The 23689-nt window shown below is 40.1% G+C and overlaps 1 protein-coding gene across 1 annotated transcript; it reads right to left on the reverse strand.

Moving 5' to 3' along the window:
- Window positions 1-85: 85 nt before the first annotated feature.
- agpat2 (1-acylglycerol-3-phosphate O-acyltransferase 2 (lysophosphatidic acid acyltransferase, beta)) lies at window positions 86-15907 on the reverse strand. Its single transcript, XM_051411738.1, has 6 exons — window positions 15424-15907; window positions 8466-8599; window positions 5377-5552; window positions 5000-5095; window positions 3236-3308; window positions 86-3127 (listed from the first exon to the last, which is right to left on the reverse strand). Exons 1-6 carry the CDS (start codon window positions 15597-15599, stop codon window positions 2970-2972), a joined length of 813 nt encoding a protein of 270 aa, XP_051267698.1. The 5' UTR covers window positions 15600-15907; the 3' UTR covers window positions 86-2969.
- Between the last annotated feature and the right edge of the window lie 7782 nt (window positions 15908-23689).

The following is a 23689-nucleotide window of genomic DNA, read 5'->3' on the forward strand; positions in this document are numbered from 1 at the left end:
TATAGTATTTGAGTAAATTAACTTAGTTACTGTCCACTACTGACTGTAATGTAAATCACAGAGGAGACGTGTCAGTGCAAAACCATTTAAGAAAAAAAGAATGAATTTTTATTTATTCTTTTGCAAGGCATTCACATTTACCCAGAATAGGTGAAATCAAGAACACTACATCATCAATATTAACCGGGTACTAGAATGGGCATTTATACCATGTGTGCATGTTCACACACACGCACACACACACATATACATACATACAGTAAGGGACCACACACATACAAGACTCTGCAGGATGTCAGCTCTGTTTCTCGTATCCATCTAAAAGCTACCACCAATTACACTTTAATAGCTTCGGTGAAAATCAGAGAAAACTTGAAGTCCTTTTTATTTTTCCACCCAAACTCAGCATGAAAAGTGCTTTATTAAGGTTCAGAATACTTTGAATCTTTTCCAATATCTTAGGAGTTCGTAAACAACTGCCTAAAGAAATAAAAAATAAAAAATAAAAAAACCAGCAGAGTTGCTGCAGAGCCTGTGAGCCACCAGTTCAAGCTCATGACACAAAGCTTACAAATCACACATTTGTATTACAAAATAACCCGAGAACTGAACTGGAAATAAATGGATAAACACACTCCATTAGCAAAATGTATATGGTATAGTTCATATTTTGGAAGTTATCAATTTGGTACTTTATAACATTCAATTCAATTTCAGTCAAATCTGCTCTTACAGATAAAAAAAGTCAATAAATATATTCAAACTACGAAAAAAATATATAGAATTTGATTAATTAGAATAAGTAGGGGCATATATTTCATAGTGGCCTTTAATATAAATGAAACCTTGACCATCACATGTAAAGCCAAAGCCCAGCATGTATCACTAAAACTACTGTGTACAGGCTTAGTACCTAAGTATAGATAAATCCATACACAAGATGATCTCCTCAGGTTTGTGTGCACAACAAGTCAGTCTAAATTTAACATTTAATTGTCAAATGATGAATACATTTCCTGGATTTGTTGCCAACTGTATGCAAGACAACATCCCACTGTAATACAACAACTTCGTAAAAATAAAATAAGATGCAATTAGTAGTACACAACTGCTGAAATACATTCTCAGATGGTGTTTGACGGGCTGAAGCGGCAAAATGAGTGATTTTGCATACAGTAAAGGCAGTGAGCAATGTGAAATTTCAGACCTGGATGTAAACTAAAAAACAGTTCTATCTGGTTAGAGGTTGTCATCAGTACATATTACAAAACAGAAATTGATCATTGATCGATAGCAACAACAACCTAATCAAACTTAAGGCCAAAAATTTCCACAACTTTTTAAATAATCTAATATTCTGCTAAGAGGTTAAGTAACAACTGAATCAGAATGTCACAACTAAAAACAATGTTATTCACTTTCATATTGATGGAAAAAAAAAAAAAAAAAAACAGGGACAACCCTTAAACTCTTCTGTGATGTAGACTTGAGTATGTCAGGTTTGTTAGTAATTAGAAATTCTTCAAGTTAATCAGAACAAATAAAATCATTCACAATTCTACACAAGTTTAACCTTCTTCCCTACAGCAAGGACTGCCTTACATCATTGGTAAAGGGACATTATATCATTGGTAAAGTGAAATCAGTCAGCGGATGACGGGCTTACATTGGAGACCTCCCAAAAACACTCAGTCATGGCACAGCAGGTAGCTTGCACTTTGGAACAGTAATGCGAATAAAACAGTTGACATTGCACAATATGAAATCACCTTTTTGACACGTCTTAAATAGGTTCACTTGCAAGTTCCGTCCGAGGAGTTAAAAAAAAAAAAAAAAAACCCCAACAGAAACTATATAATCCGATGTAGAAATAAATAAAAATAGCAAAAATACAGAACACGGCGAGAAGACTTGCTGCTCAGTGCTGCACGCAGGGAGTTTCTAATCTTTTGGGGTGGAGAACTGAAAGAATGAACAATGATACACCAACAATGCACAACACTGAAAACTGATCAGTCCGCTCAAGTCCATTAAATCAGTACAGATGGGTGCTATTGTTATGCACTGTATCTCGTAACCTTGAATTCCTTCCATTCTGACATCATAAAATATGTCGTGGAGCTATTGGTTATTGAGTTGAAGAGCCAATGTGGATATAGAGTTGAATTCATAGCGACAGAACCAAAGAAGTCCATGGTCGACCAGTGCCGACCTCTCACCTCCACGCACTCCACCGCTCTTGGGAGACCCCGCTCTTTTTGTCTTTTAGGCAAGAGACTGGAATACAGAAAGGGGGAGAACAGACTAAAAGGGAAGCAAGGAAGGAAATGGGGTACTTTGAATGTGTGCGTCTGTGCAGTATGTGTGTGTGTGTGTGTGTGTGTGTGTGTGTGTGTGCGCGCACAAGAGCGTCCAAAGATAACTAAAACAAAGGCAGCATGAGAGGATCACATGAATATCCACTGACATTTATGAGCAGAAAAGAAAAATGCCAAGGTTTATCTGCTAAACAGAAGGCAGACAGAGAGAAAAAAAATAAAATAAGAGGCCAAAAAAAGTACAAAATGGTGATAAAGTAAGACAATAATAAAGCTAGGCTTCCAAAGCCAGAGCACGAAGCAACGATGAAGGTGGACAGAGCCATCCAAAAAGGCATGCATGAAGAACAACACACATCCATACTGTTCGGCTTGCCGTCCGTCACTCCGCTCACGGCGTGCAGAGCAGCGCTGCTGCCGGTGCTGCTGCAGACACAGTGAGGGTCGGGACTGACTGTGCTGTATGGTCAGGCCAGAGGCGGACTGGACCAGGCGTCAACTAGACAAGAAGAGATTTCATGACAAGAGACCTGTGTCATGTTGTTTCCTGGCCAGGTAATGGGACAACCTGGGGAGAGTGGGGAGGTCTGGGGGAGGAATGGGTCTTAGACAGGGACATAGGAGAAAAAGAGGTGGGAGTATGGTAAATGTTCAGTGCCTCAGCGGCCCGTTGCTCTGGGTTACGGACTCAGAGATGTTTAAGAAGGCAGAGCGCATCACGTTGAAGCATTTGTCAGAGAGAGATGATATATCCTCTGACGTCATCCCCTTTGTCTCGATCTTTGGAAGGATCTTCAATGTGATGGTCCCTGCGGAAGAAGAAAAAAAAAACTTGAGTTACAAGTCCCACAGAACATCAAGTAGCTTTTTGTACGGAGATACAAAAAAATAAATAAGGGAAAATCAAGCTAAGTTACCCGAGTTAAACTGCTTTTCTTTCCGTAGGTAGAAGCTGCTGTAGGAGGAGAAAACAACGGGTATGATGGGTACCTGAAACACAAGAGGAAGCAAACAAGAGAGGAAACATCAAACAACCTATCCCAAGCTATTATCACCTATAATGTTCATGTTAAGCACACAAATCTAAAGTAATCTAACTTCACATTTGATCTTCTTAATTCTCCGAAGCAAACCAAAAGATGAGAACAGAAATGCCCGACTGAACCAACATCACATTCTCACACACACACACACACACACACACACACACACACACACACACACACACACACACACACACACACACACACACACACACACACACACACACACAATCAGAACGACAATAGCTATCTACATCTCTTCCACTCCTGTTAATAGAGGCCGAGTTGCTCTCCCGAGGCCCCCCCGAGTGGCCCTTCAAGAGGACTGGCTGAGCCAAACGTGGCTCCCCCTGGGGGCTGTCCCGCTTCTACTCAATCTGGCTGGCTGGGTACAAATGGAGAGGCTGCGCTGTAACTCAGCAGAAGCAAACACGGAGAGATAGAAATAGTCTACGTTCACACAGGAATAGTCTCAAGTGTAAAGCAAAGCCAACAGGGACAACCCAAACACAGATTGTATTCTCCAGACCTCAGATGAAGCTATTCCACCACCTCACGCCAACACACACACACACACACACCTCCAACTCGAGTACGTCTGTTATGATCCAAAACTATTTGTGTGACATAAGGAGCCACTGAACTGTAGAGCACCTTTAATATGAATGTGTTTGTTAATAAGGAGCAGCAGGGCTATATTTTTGTAGCCTTTCAGCCTCAATGCATATCTGAACCTAACTGATAGTAATCTTTAGCAGCAAGAAATAAAAAATGGACACACACACACACACACACACACACACACACACACACACACACACACACACACACACACACACACACACACACACACACACACACACACACACACACACACACACACACACACACACACACACACACACACACACACACACACTTTTGGCCTAGGGTGAAGTTGTGGTTTCTTGCCAGATCTCATTCAACAACAATGTTTTTTAATTCATTCCACCTGTCTGACCCCGAGTGTGTGCTACGAAACATCAGCTCAAGAACGGAGACCTCCCACCTGCATGCACGCAGAGATAAAGCTCATAAAACGCACACAGCTGAGCTGCCGATTACTCTGGAGTCACTCTGTGTCGGGTGCTGTGTCTGCCCTCCCTCTAACAACTTTTGTTTGTGGGGGTGGGGAGTTGCATCATTCACAACAAAACGAGACCGAAACAGAAATATCGCAAAGTTCTGATGTGTAAACAGACCGAACTATTCTGACAATTTCAAAGCATTCCTTTGCTAATAACTCTGGCTGATTTGGGGCTGTCTGCGCAATGCCGTCATCTGTGTATCAAATCACAATGTTGCCTAATGCCAGATAAGGTTGCTAGCTCCCCCTTGTGTCTAGAATCAGCACACTGATGGCAGCATTACCCCTCTCTCTTTTAGGACACAAACGTTGGCAGAAATCCCCTGGAACACAGCTAGTATCATCACAGTCTCCCCCCCCAACAGCATTAGGTTAATGAGCAGGATGAGGGTGTACATTACAGTACCTGAAATGTTGACTTAATTCACATGTATAGATAGGATAAATAGCATAGCATACGCTTTCTCTACTCAGGAAAGTGGATTTAATGAGATAGATAGATAGTCCCTCACTTGTGCCTGCACTGCCAGGTGGAAAGCTCCTTTTTTGAAGGGCAGCAGGTCGCCTTTCTGGTTTCGCGTTCCCTCTGGGAACACCCATAGACGAATCTGTGGAGGTCAAAGGACAACGGTTGGGAGGAATAACGGCAATTTAATCATCCCATGTCATCTCCAATGTGTCAAAAATCTGAACTTTGTGACAGACTAAATGCAAAGAAAATCACAAATACCTAAGAGTAAACTTGAGGTATACTATGACACATGAGCTACTTTTAAAAACAAAAAAGCATTGAAGTACTAGTTCTTCAGCAAAGTTAACACCATTTTGATTAAACTCCTTCCGTCATCGCAGGTAAAACCGTATCCTGTGTCGACAATGGCCGGTTTACCTGTTCGTCCAGCATGGTTTTGGCAGCGTCAGCCATGACACTCTTGGCATCGCTCGTCTTCTTGCGGTTGATAAAGACGATGCCCCCCAGCCAGCAAATGAGGCCAACCGTGCCGGCGTAGATCAGCTCCTTCTTGGCAATCATGGTGCAGCGGTCTGGTAAGATCTCCATCAGGCCTGGGAGACAAAGGATAAGGAGCTCACATTAGTATACAAGGTTTTATTTTTTAACAGTGTCTCAATAAGAAGCACAAATACTTCTGAAGTAAAATGTGTTCCAATACATTATCTCCAAGTAAAGTCACGTCTGTCACTCATGTCTGAGTAAGTAAGGTATGGGACCACGAACATGAGAAATAAAACTAATAGCTTAGTTTTCTAGTATATGAATTAAAATTAGCAGGTAAAGGAAAGACACAGGGGTTGTTGGTGTTTGTAGATAATACAAAACTTCATGCAAAAAATCCTAAACACTAAGTAGTGACTAAAATTTGTTACTTTAAACATCCAAACGGGATTCAGCTTTTTTTTTTTTTTTTGGAGATGACCTCTAAAAAGTGTGAATAGAATAAAAGAAACTTAAATTATAACTTTTGGAATTTCTAAAGCAAACCAAAGCACTTAGAAAATCAATAGATGAATGAAAAAAAATCTATAATTTTGGGTAAGCAGTATTACTCGTTCAAAGTTTGAGAAGTTTGTTTTATTTATTCTTCTAAATTTGAAGCATTTTCCACTTAAAACTGAAACATCCATCCTGGTAAAGTGCATGACAACAATGAGCAAACAACTGATACCTTGATATATGATATGGTTAGGGGGTGTGCTAAAAAGAAGTTACTTCCAAGAAGTGCAACTTCCATGGGAACAGCTTGGGATGAGCTTTGGATCTTTGCATCTTATCTCTCCATGCCATTGTCAAAACCCGGATTTCATCATCAGGTATAACGCCTGATGATGTTGGACAGTAATTTCACTTTTGATGGGAGGTGTCTCCATGAATAGCTCTTACATTATATGTCAAACACACACAATATTAGAGGAAAAAAAGAGAACAAGAGAGAAAGTAGGTGCGTCTATATTGAAGGGAGAAAAACCGAGCAGCAGGAGCAAAATTACATCAGAGAGAGAGAGTGCTTGACACCTTGCACTAGCTGTGGAGGTGAGGGATCTTAGTTTGTTATCGTATCACATCAGCTCCAGGATGAGCCGCTGTTAACGGCTGGGTAGATCAGTTGGCATGGCAACTTGGACGCCAAATCAGGCTCATGCTGAGTTTTCTCAGCACTAATTAGACGCCTAGCTCTCCCCCTGCTGTCACTACTCTGGCCTCGAGCCTGCCCTCATCACTCACCGTCACTGAAAAACACTCTCTCCTAGGCGCTGATGGAGAGAAAACATACCTCTGCTAAATGAGTGTCCTCAACACTCAAATTAGGACCAAGAAGAATGAGGCGATGCTAAAAAGACACACACGCATGTGCCAAATCCTCAGACAAGAAGACCAGAAATTGAACCAGAAGATAAGGTGGATGAAACGAGAATCAAAACCTTTCTACAACGTGCTCTTAACTCAATCTATACCCACTTTAAACAGTATCCTGTAAATGTATGCTTTTAATTCAGAGTGGGTCCTGTGAGGCCGATGATGTATGAATGTTTTATTACTGTATGTATTGATCAATGTGTTCTATGATCACCTAAGCCAAATCAAAGAAAATATGGTAAAATTACCTCTGCGGTCTGTCTTTTATCAGACAACCTTTGTCACCACAAAGCTGATATAATCTTACATTTGTCCCAGTTTATCAGGACTATTACACAGCAATCCATCTCAGCAATCGAGACCAGGAAAGGTAGTTAATCCTAGATGAAGAAGTTTAAAGTTTGGATGTTATATTACGTCCTGAAGGGCAGGTAGGGCGGCACCAATTATGTCTTTGGCGGTCCTGATGTTTGGTGGCCAATCCAAACCAGAAAGTAAATCTGCGTCTTTTTTTAAATGATGGACTGTTGTTGGTAGATTGCAGAACCCTGATGGAGGTTTGCTAACTTCAACACAAATCCCTGTCACATGTAAACTGTGTTTTTCCACTTCATGAGGAAACAGTCTGAATTAGAGCGAAAAAGGTGTGTGTGTGTGTGTGTGTGTGTGTGTGTGTGTGTGCGCCTGTGTGCGCCTATCTGCCCTACAGTAAAATACATTCAGATCATCAACCAGTTGTTAATTGTGTACAGTGTGAGGGGACGGTTTCCTGTGTCATGGTGTCAATGAGCTCATCCAGGTCAGCAGTCAGTGCTGCACACAAAGCAGGTACAGTATATCAGCAGTTGACGGTTGAGGCTGTCTCCATTAAAATCCAGGATCGTGATGAGGGAGTGTACACGTGCTCCGTGCTGATTATGTGGTCAGCCACGTGTTGTAGCATCTTGCACACACAAGCTTGAGGGGTGATGTAAACACTGACCAGAATAAAAGTCAGCTGACTTCTCAACCTCAATCCGGAGGTGATTAGAAACTTTAAAAAAAACATCTCTGTGACATCCAACAACATTCATTCATATAAAAAGCAGATTCTGCATCCTCTTGTTTTCCCTGAAAGAATACTGTGCAGGTTTTAATGGCGCACAGCGCAGCAGAGATGTATTAATGCTTGTACGTCCTTTGAGCAGTAGCACCATGTCTATTTTATTGACCAGGAAAAGGAGATTTGCCACATGCATACTCAGGAGCCGATTCAGAAATCCCCACTGTCGGAGCTTAGATCAGATCATTGACGGTGGAAGGTTTTGTTTCCTTTTTGTGATTCTTTTTTTTCTGTAGTGGCAGTTATCCCTCCAGTGCAGCATGACAATAATAAGGTCAAAGTACACACCATATAGATGTTAACACCCTCAAATGAAAGCTGAAAGTCAGCATCCGAGTCATTGTTTCATTTCAGATCCTATGTATCACTGTCCTAATGGACTGAATGCAACGCAAGGTCTCTGCAAACTGAAGAGAGGAAAAATTACATCTGTCGTTTTAAGAGTGGACGCAATGTCAAAGCTATTTATCTTCATACATACAGGGACAGGGTCAGCACTCACCCAAAACATCCAGGGAGCTCTGGTGGTTGGAGATGATGACATAGGGTCCCTCCGTCTGCAGATGCTCCCAACCGGTCACTTCAAATCGAAGACCCAGGAAATACTTCACGTGACGTACCATGGAGCGGATAATCCTGAGGGGGAAAAGGTTAATTACAGTCCTGAATAAGTATAGGTTACCGTTCACAGTCATGTAAAGTGCAGTACGTAGGTTGCATATTGTTAACCAGAACCTAAGCTGAAAGGTGGGAGGTGGAATGTAGAAAGCCTGTTAAATACTAGGGTATTACAACACATTGTAAGAATGCCAGCGCAGATATTTAAAATGGGTCCTAAATAAGACAATATAGTCATGAGTGTCTTTAAATAACAAGGGATCTGGCAGATTTAACATGTACAACATCCCCATTAGCGTTGTCTGTTTATTGGTTGGTTAAATAATTGCCTGTAGTAAGTACAACGCTCCAATAAGCTTTGAGAAAGAATGTCCTACCATCTGCCTGTGTGCCTCTGGAAAAAAAAGGAAAAAAAAGAAAAGAAAAAAAAAGAGAAAACACATAAAATCAAAAGTTATGACTTACAAATGTTATTTCATGCTGCAAATCTGGGGATTTATCAAAGCAATACTATGATTTGTCTGGAACTATACTCTTTAACGATTCCCATATTAATTGTGTGGGGAAAAAAGTAGAGCCTGAACACAGAGTAAAGAGAGTAGAAAAGAGGTATGAATGCGAGTCTGCTTAATTTAGAACTGGTCCTCAACTGGAACCAGTTCTCGATTCCCTTTCCCTAATATTTGTACAGCATTTGTTTTCATTCAGGTTTTATTAGTCAAATAAAAAAAAATCTGCTAAGCCTGTCTGCGTGGCACTGATGTTATTACAACATAGCACATCTGTTCCCCTCAGCAAGTGGCAGTGTGTAGGAAGTTTTTTTCCACGCTGACGTTTCCTGTTTATACCCTTTCTGTTCTTTTGGGACTTATAAAACTCAACCTTTGTCGGGACAGAGAAGATAACAGTTCTGAACTCTGTTAAGACATGTCCAAAGTGACCTCTGCCCTGACTTGGAAAAGTTTCAGTTGTGATTCTGAACAACCGGCTCCAGGCTGAGACCTGTGTCACAGCGTGATAACACAGGTTCACATGCTTTTACTTCCATAAAATACGATAATTTTTCACCAAGCACTCACATCCATGCTATTTTCTGTGTGTTCTTAGCCCCCTATAACACTTTCAAAAGCCAGACTTGTCAGGAGCAACTTGTCTTGTCTGGTCTTGAAAATAAACTACAAAAATGAGAACAAGCATAGCAGAGGTTTGGCTCTCCTGTTTATAGGAAAAAAGGAAGCGATTCAGTCAGAGTGAGTTTGATCTCTCTAGTAAGAATCAGAGCTTAATTCTAAATTTATAGAACTAGAATGAATTATTATTTAAATGGACCATGTCAAAGCTGCCTCCTGGCTTTAAAGAAAAATGAATTTTATTCTAATATCGTGTCAGTTTCTTCTGAACAAAAAAATGCTGACTAAGCCTAAAGAAATACATTCTGCTCCTTCTATTCTAAACTCTGTAAGTTTGAAACATATCTGGACAAAGCTAAATGTGAATCCTTTTTGAAGGAAGATTCTAGATAAACCTCTGACTGAATTGAGAAAGGCATGAGTCGTTTTGAAGAAAGGGAAGCCACCAGGATGGGATCCTCCACGTAATATAGCTATATGGTACGGTATATAAACGTCTGACAAAACAGCATTATAATGAAGTACTGTAGTGTTACAGAGATCCGCCGACGTACAGAGCTTGATTTCCGGATGTAAGAAACGCCTCCAATTAGCTCCCAACTTCATCAAATACATTCAACTGTTATGTAATAATCCTTCTGCAATAATGAAACACAAATGATATTAGATCTCAAAGTCTTGTTCCTGCCATCAGGGCTGCCTCTTAAGCTGCTTCCTTTTTTATTTTATCATTAGCGCCTCTTGTACAAACAATCTGTCAACACTCGTCTATCACAGACATCAGTAGCACCACTCACTCCGTATCTCTTTATGCGGATGACATTTTGACGTTTTTCCAAGAAGGCAGCTGTTTCAATTCAATGCGTTTCTTTTTTGCTATGTTTACACAACAGTAGTAAAACAAGTTATGTTTGCAATCAGCATCTAATTAATGCATGAATTGCCTAAAGCAGCAGCTAATTACAGATTCCATTACTGCGACTGCCTTATGTATTATGTGAGTGTAGGGATAAGGCACAGTTTGAATGTGCAACTTTTCTAAGCTTAGAAAAGTAGAGATGAACATGTGATCCTGAAATAAACATTTTCTTTTAAAAAAAAATTACTTTTTGGGATGCTCCAGTAGCCTGATGATTAAAGCACACACCACATAACCCATAGTAATATACCCATAGTAATACCATACAGCCACGACTCACTGTCCACACGCACGTGCTTTTTAGAGGCAAGAATTTTCCTATGCAAAACTGGACCAAAAACTTTGAATGGCAAACAAACTATTTATCCTGTGCAACACACCAAAGTGGGCTTCTGTTACACCATCAACTTGAATGACCTTCCCTCTCAGGGAAAACGACAGAGTCACTCCCCATCTTCAGTCTCAGCTGGAGAAATCATCCTTCAAAAAAAATACCTCATGTCTCTTCGTCATCAGTGAATCATGTGCCCTCTCAAACATCTTCCTCCTTTTATTGTCCTAATATGCCCTCACTTTACAAAATACTATCTACCAATCACCTTGTAATTTAGGGTCCAAGGTTTCAGACTTTGCTTTTATGTTTTTTTTTTATATCCAGGATCCCACGCCTTGCAACCTTGGACTAATCTGAAGTTAGAGCATCCTGCCAGTACCAAGAAAGATACATGCTTTAAATTGTAAATTAAATATCAAAGCCACTATGCGAAAATGTTCAAAATGTCCAGCTTTAGCACACAATCCATGCCTCTATCCCGACACTAAATGTTAGAAATAATGGGCTCCATGTTTATTGACAGTGTACAATAGTAAATGGATACAATAATCAAACATTTCCAATCACCATTTCCAATATTCGGTTCCAAAGGGAAGGAAATTAAATGATCATGGCTCTTGTTGTAATTCTCTGTGGTTATGCTCACTATAATTATGGGATTGAAAACAGCAAAACCACTTAGTGCAATATAATAGTCCTTATTTCACCCTGATGCTAGAGCTGATTATGTTTTTTTACCCATTCACTTGTGGATGGAAACCAAAGAGAACATTTACTGGACATAAACACTCTTTTGGAAAGGCAGCCGAACTGCTGTTAGCTGTAAATGAGGGGAACAGGGATTTGCAGTTTTATCTGCCACTGTTTGGTCACAGAAGTCTGATTTGTCACAAATGAACAAATCCCACTCTTCTTGTACTTGTTGTTTTCATGTTTCTAAAACTGTGCCCCATGAAGGTGATGTTTTAGGGATTACTACTATTACTATTTCTACTACTTCGAAGAGCTAACAGAGATGATACTAAGGTCTATGCACCAGAATTGTTCATTAGAGTACAGTAAGCATGGCAGGTAAAGGTTGAACAAGGGAGTTCAATGTCAGTTTACCAAAGCCATTTTGGGTTGGGTAAAAAAAAAAAAAAGATACATGTGTTAATTTTCCCTCCAAATATAGTGAGTAGTTTTGATAAAATGGCTTTGGATGCGTCTGATTGTTTTTTGTTTACAATGCCCAATGGAGTGTATAGCTGAAGCTGTGTTCAGTGGAGTCCCAACAACTGGGATTGCGTAGTTAATCACAGTATTATTGAAAACACAATATGACCAAGTGCAATATGCAAATCCCAAAAAAAAAAAGCTGTGACAAACAGCATTATAATGAAGTACTGTTGTTCTGAAGAGATGCCCTGGCCTACAAATCTTGTAATCCAGATTTAAGAAAACATGTTTGTTTGGTACAGACCCCAACAAAATTTCACAGCATTGTGATTTGTAATCGTTTTTTTTAAGTCAAAATTAAATTTGTGATGCAAAAAGTATAAATTGCACATGAGATGTAAGATGTCGTCATAACTGATAATCAAAATTCAAAACTAAAAAAAGAAAATGAGACTCAGGTTGAAAAATAAGAAAATTTATTTAGAAAACATTTTGTTAAGGAGTGTCACTTAACTTATAATTTTCTAATTAGCCTTTATATGACATACTGTACATTAATCTTTTTTTATGTACCAACTCTCCAAGTTTTAGTTTCTTTCACTATTTGTAAGATGGGCTGGGTAATGACGAACCATTTGCCTTCCATTTGTGGTAATCAAATCAAAGTGATTTCCATTACTATATCAAAGGGTAAAGCTCACAATGTAATAATGATCAAAGACACGAGAAAGCTCTTGAACTCATCACTTGCTTTCATTATCTTGTCAGTCTACCTAATGCAATCATCTCTCACTAATGGCTCACTTAATGTTAAGGTTGCTTCACACATACAATATAAGTTTGAGTAGTTTACTATGGTAAATTTGCTTTAACCTTTAAACCAGAATACATTCTTTGGGTTATCTTTCAACACAGCAGTACAGTGATAACACACTCAGTCTTGTGCAAAAGTAACTGGTTATGCAATAACTCAGTCAGTGTTGCACCAATTGTAAGACTGTTCAAGGGGAATGAAATGGCCTTGGTTGGATTCTTTTTATGGCCAATTCACGAAGCCTGTCCTCTAGTTTATTTAATTATCAGTCTCTAAATAAGTTTTATTTGTACTTAAAGGGAATAACAACCTTTAGGCTGATCAGTTACGAGCATAGATTCAATACAATCTGGCCGCTCACAGATAAAAGGTGAACCTGACCGGTTATCCCTACAAATATTGTGCCAACAAACAAAGATAGCAGTTCTGAAGCTAATTCAGATGCTACAGGTCAGAGGGCTGTTCAAGACAGGGACGTGGTCACAGGATCGGAATTACATAGCAGAGGATTCATTCATTCAGGAAGGCAAGGACAAGAAAATGAGTAGTTTAAACTATGTAGGCTTTAAGTGACAACATTAGTGCTTAGTCAAACAGACAGCAACACTAGTAGTCTGATGATAAAAGCCATTACATAGCACGGAACCTGAGCTCAAGCGATTGTGAGAGAGAAAACTAAGCCTCTCTGCCCTTTATCTGTTGTCATGAGATCCTACCTGATAATTAAACTCCGAGCCGTAGCCAAAAGTAGCCATTCACATGTGTGACAGGACAGCTCACTGTCTGTCAGTAGACATAAACACTAACAATAAATTGAGAAACCAGCAAGAGTGTTTCAGGAAATCCAAGCACAGCATTATCGGTGACTCGAGTTCTATGGATGCCTTTGACTGTGGAGGCCTGTTCTGGCTCACCATAGTTTACTGTGTTACATTCAAGTCCCCTAAGTCAGCTGTGAAGCAGGCAGTCAACCCCAGGATTCAGGCCTTTGTGTACCCGTCTGACAGCAAATGTCTGTGACAGACTGCTCTGTCCTTGATGAATCACAGAGCCTTTTCTGCCAGAGAGCTGGTGTGTAAATTGTGCATCCAAAACTCTATTCACTCACTGTGCCAGGTCTGACCCTGATTCAGTCGCTTTGACACAGGTCAACAGGTCCAGATAACCTTTGAGCTGACAGAATGGTACACTGGTGTAACATGACACCCCGACCATGGCTAACATGACTGTGAAACAGTTATTCCCAGAGCAGCCAGGCAGTGAGGTGTACTGTTATAACTGACAGGACTGCTGTCAGATCAAGGCCAAGTGAGGTTGCATTGAAGATGGGCCTCATACCTATTCAGTAAGCCAACTCTAATCAGCAGGAAACTTGCCATCTGGCATCTGTCTCTTCAGGGTAATTACTGGAATGCAGTCATTTGTGTCCAGCAATCCATCGTTACCATCAACCACAACATAAAATCGCCCTGCTACAAAGTGGACCAAGACACTAAAGGTGTACTATATTCATACCCAAACAGGTATCAGTTGACCCGGTCAGTGTGTCCAGTATAAAATAACATATTTCCTCCAGAGGTAAGGACAAGCGGTCATTCCTACAGAACACACCGTTAGAGAGTTGTTGTAGTTGTTGATGGTGGTGCTGTATGAGACTGCATTACATTGGAAGGTGTTTGTAATATTCAGTCCCTAACATATATGTTAATATAAGAGGACAAGATGCGAGAAACAACTGAATCAACACACTTACACTACACTTTTAACAACAACTGCACATTGAGCTACATAAAGATAGGATTTATTGCACATGTAAACCTTTTTAAAAAAAAAAAAGACACACTGACAACAAACTAATATTTATAGATATTCATACACTTTTATCAAAACTGTTAAACCGATTTAGCTTCACCCAAAACAGCTCTAATCCTATAGCTAGCAATACAATGACAGCCTTGTGAGACTCGTACTTGCTCCCCTCATGTTACACTAATGTCAGGCATTGGACTGGAGGGAAAGGAAGTTAGCTTCTGACATTCTTGCTGAAAATATGACCGCGATAATTACCGTTATCAGAGGCTGCCATTGTTTAACCCACAGCGAGAGCAGTCACAAACATGTCCTGACTTTCGCTAACGTTAATGCTAGCATTGTTGTGGTTTCCAGCTAACAGTTAACACAGGAGGAAATAGGGGGGCTAATGTTAGCATATGTGATTAAAAATGCAGCATGTATTTATTTCTCCATTTGTTTTCGTTTTTTTTTTTAAAAAAAGACACATGAGCAGACTAGAAGCTCCCTCGAGTGCTGTTGTGTTAGCGTATCCCTTCGCCGGGAATGAGACCGGTAACGTTGCTAGCGGGCGTCATCTGAATGTTTAACATCAACAACTGGCTGCCGCTAGCCGCAGCCAGTTAGCATGCTAACGTGGGGCTAGCTGTCAGACGGGCGCTATGCGAGCGACATTTATTATGCAAACAAACTCACCTCATGTTCTCAACGTCTCTGCCTCCGCTTTTCAGTATGCACAGAGGGATCGTAATCAGGGCCAGGCACATCATCCAGGCGACGTAAAAGAACTTTTTGAAATAAAAAACAAACGTGCTGCTGGTCCACATCAGGAGTGGGAAGAGCAGCAGCGGTATCATCCACAGCACATCCATAGCGATTCCGCCACAGAAGAAACTCACTGGCTGCTATATAACACACGCGGTTTTTTTTTTTTCTTTTCTTTTTTGATGAGGGAGCCGCTTAAAAACGGCCAAAGCTGCTACGGTGCGAGACAGAAAGGAAGCACCGCGACCCTGACAAACATTACACAGCCTGGGTGGGATCCTTTAGGGTACTCTGGCGATGGCAATGCGTTGCTCTGGCTGCCCAAAATGAACATACAACGTTGCTCATCTGTTGCTAAATGGCATCATGAGGTGGAGTCAAGTCGTCATCGAGTTGTTTTTTTTCTGTTTCCGGTTGCTGGACCACTACATGTCTGATGTCACAAGCAACAAACTAACAGTTCTGTCAGTGCACGTTTATTTTATATCCTGTATGAGATTCAGTTGAATAAGTATTAACTGTCAGCATTAGTTTTAATCTTTTTTTTTTTTTTTTAAATCCACAATCTGAGCTCTTTTGTTTGTTTTTTTTTATGGCCAGCACATCCAAATTTCAGTGTGCTTTAATAGGCCCTATGTGGATTCACTCTCTCCACAGGGTGATCTGAGAATGAGACCAGTTTGACAGCCGATTGCGGAGCAACATGTATAATTGGATTAGCAGTGATAATCCAGTCCTTGGCTATAATCTGACACTGTCCTGTAGCCTTGACTATGAAGTTGCAGCCATGTCAGAGAGCTCTACTTGACATGATTTGGAAGATTAGGTAGAATCAGTCATTAATCCTGATTTAATATGCACAGTGATCCTAATCATTGGCAGACTCTAAACTTGGCCTCAGTCTTCTCATTCTGAAGCTGGAATGAGACGGTCTAATTTGCACTTTATGCAAAGGACAATGTTCAGTAAGTGTGAGGTTATCAAAACTGTGGTAAAGAAAACTCAGACATATTATCTAGCTTGCTCTTGATTAATGCCTATTTCTCTATGGCTTGAATACAGAAAGGTGGACAGATTACAGTGATAGCAAAGGGAGAAAATATGAACACCAGGCTTTTCTTAGCACCAGTGCTGCACCATTGTATACATCAGACTGATATTATGCTTTTGTGTGTCTATGTGATCTAATTTAATTGCAAATTTAACTAAGATTCAAGATGTATGGTTGCGGGTGGGGATATTTAACCCTGGTGGTCTTAATTCAGCACTGTTCATTCTATACTGTTGTGATTCATTATTTAAAAATAAAATGTACTGGTGCACTTATGAATGATTGTGAGATATGTAGTGAAACTATATTTCTTTCTGTTTAAAAATCGTTTTTATTCAAGTTAAAAGTTTCTGCAGTGGTAGCTAATTCATAACTGGGCTTCTATTCCAGACATACAATAACCTTCCTGCAGAAGTCAAACCTTTTTGTCATAACAGCCTTTAGTTGAGTTTAGCTTCAAGTTGCATCGACTGCAAGACCAATAAAACCTTATCCAGGACAAACTGTCCTCCTTTAATCAGGAATGGGTCAACATCAAGTTGGGAAAGTTTGCCTTAGAACCAGTATGGCACAATGGTGTCTAAGGTTGAGTTTAAGTCAACAAACTGAAGTCATGGGTGTTTGAAATATTTAGCACAGCCCAGTTCAGTATTTACTGGCCTGGTACACTATAAGAGAGGCTGGTACCAAGTATACAGATATCTGCTCTCATTTATATAAAAGGCGAAATATATGTTTTCTAATTAAGTTCAGTTTACTTCAGCTCCCTCCTCCGGGAGTAAATGACCCATGACTCGTCGTCGACAGTTCTGCATAATCTTTTTCCATCTCTCTCTAAACTGTGACTTTTGTGGGTGGCACGCTGTCAGGACTAGCAATTTCCTAAACTTTTAGCCGACTAAAGTGTTTACTTTTGAATAAAACAAATGCAAATGGCATGTTTATGGGTTCTGCTGTCTACAAAAGCTGAGGGCTGTTGCTGGGGAGTTGGAAGATGTCATGCAAGTAGAAGCAAGAACAGTGTTTGCTGATATTGGACAACCTTAAAATGCCTTCTTTTATAGCCACTAACATCAAAAATGAATTGTGTACACCTTTAAAATACATTTTTGCTTGGGTCATATTGGAGGCCCACTGACACTGGGCTTTCAGGCCACATTTGTATTACTTGCAACTTATTGTCAGAAATAATACCAGACCTCTCTCTGCTTTATTGAAGACAGATGGGTAGAAATAGATGGTAAAGCTGCTGTTCTGCTGCTTTGCCAAGGAAAACAACATGGTTTCACACATTCTCTCGTTGGTATCAAATGCAGCCTGACACAAATGACTGTGCCCGATTATGCAGGTACACAGTTAACACCCATTTGTTTACTTAGCAACTCAAGTGTCATGACAAGATGTGATGCATGGAAAAAGGAAGAGACACGTCATACATACAGTGCACCGAGTTCTAACAACCAGTGCCGGAGATCTTCTATTGTTTGCGTGAGCGTGTTATTGTTCGACATGTGGGTGTGTTTTTTTAATAATTACAGTATGTGTGGCTGTGGTATATGAATGTGTTTGCAAATTTAGAGAATAATGCACCCACTTGGTCTATTGTGTATATTTTTATGTAATTTTTAGAGTGACTCACAAAAAGGCATCAGGTCAAACTGTAATATTACAGAAATACATCCACCTGATGATGTAGCAACAAATACAGCTGTCAGATTTATAGAAAATCTGATCCAAGTTGCTATTTCCTTTTCTTTTATTGTCCCACCACAAATGCAATCTGCTGTCGCACTGTTTCACTTCTGCTTATTAGGAGCAAAACCACTACTAGCAAAAAACTGAAAGCTATTCAGGGAAAGTCTCTGGAAGAAATTAAGAGGACACATTAAAGATGACTGTAAACTCTACATTTGTGATGTTATCAAGTGATTACATCTCTCTTCACCACTCATGAGTCATTATCAGACAGCTTTGGGTTCCCATTAATTAAGTATACATGTACAATTCATCTGGTACAACTGAAATCCAATTCGTCTCAGCTGCACATCCTCATCAAACCAATATAGACCAAAGATTTTCTTGCAAGGCCGTGTAGGAATAAGCAACCTGAATTTAGAAAATTGAAACAGGAACCGCTCTGCATCCTGGCCCTGACTCACTTCACACTTCTGAAGCCACATGAAGCTTTGAGGTGAGAGGTAGCAGTGAGGGTACAGTGCTTATTGGGAAACTGGCAATGTGGATTTGAACCCCTATTGGGTGAAAGGATCCACATCTTGAACGGGAGACTGAGAAAAAACAAGCAATTTGAGCGCTCTGCAGCCTGTAATTCCCCTGTGGGAAACTACTAAGAAACCTTGAGAAGACTGAGTAAGAGAAACTGAGATTCAGTCGTTGTGACTGGACAAACATCACATTGAAACACAAGAGGGTTCAAAAATGTGCATTTTATCAGAGAGGTTGGGGCCAGTGGATGATGTCGAATTTGGAGCTGTTTTATCAGACCTGTGCACTTGAATGAATAAAGACCCTGAGCTGTGATCACCATCTGGTGATGTGTTAGATCAGAGGAGAAGCGGAAACTCATGATCTCATCTGGTAAAAGCTGTAGATAAGACCAAAAGGCTGCACTTAGATCTCAGAAGTCACTGCTCGTCCTACAATGAGAGGAGCCAGTCAAAGTTTTTATGTTTGATATTTGGAAAGGATTGAATGCATTAATATTTCAAGGGCTTTAATCTAAAAAAAAAAAAAAGGATTTCAGTAGTCTGTGGGTTTCTGTACCCAGACTGTTGTCAGTGAAGGTCCTTGGGCGCCCCCTGTTGGACAACCTGCTATCAAACGTGATATATTTTTTGCATCTCTTCATTATCCATCATCCAAATGTAAACAAAAAAGTCCCCATCCACTTAAAAAATATGTTTGAGCTTCACTTTGCAGAATGATCTACGTGCAGAGTTTGAAACTGGAAGGATGTTTTTACATTCATCGTGCTCATTCAAAAATCCTACTGCCATGATTTGGACATCCCGGTCCAGTATGCAACTGACTCCACCAGTACCCTGAGAATGGACTTTACAGTGAAGCATAGGGGACATCTTGTGTCCAGCAGGAAAACTTCAGAAATGAACTAAATTTGCATTTTCTTGTCATTTTTAATAAGGTAACAGCACTAAGCGCCTTTTTAAGGCTTTTTAAATAATGCATTTTTTTAGTGGAAACAACTTATCAAACACATATATATACAATTTAGATTTGTCGTAATAAATCTTAACTTAAAACACAAGAATGGAAACTGCTATGACTCCCAAGTTGATTTACAGGTCTTTTCATACAATCAACTAATACTTGACAGCAAATTCAAAGTTATAAATTGTTATTAGTAGTTATTAATCATTATTGTAGTGTTTTTAATAATGTTCAATAGCACAATAATAAAACATGCATTTTAAATCATGAACAGACAACAGAATGTTTATCCTTCATCATGAAATTAAAAACCTAAATTGTATACACCTGCAGTGTATATCATCCAATCCAAAAAAACATACAAATATAAATACAGATTGAGCCTTTAATGAACATTATTCATATGAAACATTTTGTTTTACATGCACTGCACATGCATGTCTGAAGAAACTAACAGTAGGTCTTACAGTTTGATAAAAAGTCAGCTCTGAACTAAAACCACTGCCATTTAGAAATGCTACCAACAGATAAACTCCTGAATTTGTCGTGTCATAGCTGACTATAGACCTTTATCACAGCAAACATTATCAAAGTAGGAAAAGCACAGGTGTAACTAATTAAAGTGTCTCAGTTAGTCATGGAAAGTCCCAGGGCCATGGATCTGGCACACCTGAAAAGAACATCCACATAATTAATGCTATTTATTCCACCTGTGTTAGACAGGTAAAACATTCAGTTACAGTTGAAATTCACTGAAAGGCCTTTGCATGCTTTACTTTCCTCTGCACTTAGTGAGTGGGCCTCCAGTGGTGTCACTCCATTTTGTAAACATTAACACTAGATGGTAGTGTTGTTGCAGCAATACTGGCCATAGCCCCAACAATGAATCAATCACTTCATCATTTCCAGCGTAACACAAGGGAATTATTTTCATAAAACTGAATATTCATGTAATGATTCACACAATTAATCGCAATGATCATGATAATGATGCTGATACAGTGAATGTCTTGTCTGGGAGAGATGTATAATCAGAATAACTTGCAGTAGGCTATATTGACCTACTTCGTTTGCCACAAAAATAAGATTTTATGTCTTTTTACAACAACCCTTAACAGTTAATAGGATTATTGGTGTCTTTAATTTTGTCTAATGCAGTTATTCACCTATTTAGGTCTATTTTTGAGCATCTCTGTAAAGCATTTGTCAGCAGTTTTTAAATGTCTTCTATACAAAAATTTAAAATGTCATTTTATTTTCATTTTCTGTTATTTAACAAGGGAAAAGTCTCTTTGAGATATAAATCTCCTTTTCAATAGAATCCATGGTCTACAGGGCAGCTTAAAAACACTGTTACAACAATAAATACAAACAACATAAACATATTATGACAACTGTCACACACTGCAAAAGAGAATACACAATGTCCGGAGTCAGGAAAGAAACACCATCACTAGGAACAAGATGGAGCAACTATAAGACAGCAGGGATCAGGGATTGTTGTTGATCGTTAATCATGGGGATGATGGGTGCCTCAAATGTATCCACTAGCTGTCCATACAGATTTATAGCAGAGGTCATAATTATGTTAACAGTGGTTCAGTCTGCAGACAAAGGTCACCAGTTGGGGCTCAGAGTTTTGAATAAAAGCTTGTGCAAAGGACAGAAATGAAGCTTCTTTTTTTTTTTTTATGAAGCTACAGGAGATTTTTAAGCGGCCCTGATTCTTGTTGCATCACAGTTTCTTAACTTTGCATCTTCAGTGCACAACCCTGTGCCAAGTGGAAGCTTGTGGCCACTGTGGGTTAAGTGTTAAATCTAGGGTGTTGTCCAAGGTATGCATGATTACTTCAGGTCTTATCAGAGGGAGAAAGGCAAAGGCAGAAAGGGAAAGTAGTGTTGGTTAGTGTTAAACCCTCTGGGGGTATTCAATGAAACATCTGCCATGGGTGGTGACCTTTTTGACCCCCCCCAGTCAACCCCTCCCACCACCATGTTCCCTCTGCATTCATCCGCATTTCAAAACGATTCTTCTCATCAGTTCAAAGGCTACAAGAAGCAGTAGTGAGTGAGCACCGATATTTATAGAAGGCTTTACGGACAACCCTGCAGGGACACCCCCGCCCCCCCCATCGACACCACCAACCTTTTTGGGTTTTTTCTGCGTGTGCGCGCGCAGGAGCAGCTGTCATTGGGTGCCCGCGCGCTGCATATAGCGAGACTATCCTGTTTGAAGATTATGCTGCAGCTCCTGGCCATCTTGTATCAGACAGGATGAGACACTGAAAAAAAAAACCCCCACGAGTGATAGGAGTCCACTTATTTCTTCAGCATACGGTCGTTGACGGGCGAATACTACAAAGGCTTAAAAAAAAAAAAAAATCATATCTGCTGCTGTGTGTGCTGAAAACACCTCATACGAGTTGTGGATTATTCCGAGGACATCGTACTGAAACCATGAGCTGGGGGTCAGAGCTATGGGTGAGTCTCGGTGCACTTGTATCGTTTGTTGTTGTTATTATTATTTTTTTTCTTCTATGGAGCCTTTGTGGACATAACGGTTCTCAGACTAAATAAACGTGCGTGCGACAAGCCGCGGCATGGCTCCGTGTTTGCCGATAAAACGACGTTTCGTATGCGCTGCTTTGCGGTCGTTCAGCCTCTGTGACGCTTAGCCAACTAATTTGTAGCGCTAATCACTGAAGCTTATATTTATTGTGTTAACATGTCGCCTCAGTATCAGAGTAACGTGAATGCGTGTTGGCGAGTTGGCAAGGAGGCTTTTACGTGATGATAGGAGCTAGCTAGCCATCCATTTTACGTTACATTTTGAGCGTTGTAAACCACGCTTTGCACACACACACACACACACACACACACACACACCCCCTCACAATGTAACATAGCTTATACGCGCGGTGCCAGGTTGTGTGAGGCTGCGTGTTCAGGTAGCAGTGACACTTGTTTTTGTTTTTTTTCTGTTTCGTAACGTTTTCATAAACGTGTAACAACAAGCAGGTGAAGTTAGGTGCATTTCACACGCTATAATGTCACGTTCAGGAGAGGAAGTAGTTTATCTGCATACAAAATGGTACTGAAAGCACTGCTGTTTAATCACAAGCAGGGGTGAAGAGTACCTGGGTCACTCATTAAGACGGTTAATAACGGCATACACATCTTGCTAAACTGCATGAGGCACACATCTTGTATTCTTTTTAATTTAATTCACAACCCATGAACTGTAGCACCCTAAATCTGGGTTGGAATAAACTATTTGCATCTACAAACGGAAATGTCTAATAGGTTATTCTTGGGTTTGACCACAACTTGCATTTCATTTGACTGAGTAACCAGAACCTCCAGTTTTATCCTCCACATTTGTCACAGAATCTGGGGTGGGTATGTGTGTGTGTGTGTGTGTGTGTGGGGGGGGGGCTAGGATGACCTAATATCCTAATAATGTTTGATTTGGTTCATCACTCCTTGTGAACAACAACAAAAGGCAAAGTAGAAGCCCAGTGACCTTACTACTACACATTCCTGTGCAATGATTTCATCCCACTTAAATTCACTTTTAAGAAGTGAACTTCTTGCAACCCGGTAGTAGCCCTTATCAAGCCAACTACTGTATCAGTGGTATTTCCCCATATTCAGACTCACAGATGTCCACATATTAAGGGGCAGTGTGCTGTCTACTACAGAATGGGAATAATAAAGATTACAGGATCGTGTCGAACTATTTTTATGAGTTGATAATAAGCAGTCGTGACAAGAGGAATTCCTGTTGTCTGGGTTTTGTTTCAGTGGCTCGTGTTGTTATTTTGCTGTGGAAATGATCCACTGGAAATACAATCATTCTGCTGTCTGTGTGCTGACAAACTGCCTGGCAGAAGTGCTGGCTTGTTGTTACAGGATTCACTGCCTGTTTAACATGAATGTGGAATGTTTTCAGTACAT

Source organism: Dicentrarchus labrax, unplaced genomic scaffold (genome assembly GCF_905237075.1).
Source record: "Dicentrarchus labrax unplaced genomic scaffold, dlabrax2021, whole genome shotgun sequence".
NCBI classification, from domain to species: domain Eukaryota; kingdom Metazoa; phylum Chordata; class Actinopteri; family Moronidae; genus Dicentrarchus; species Dicentrarchus labrax.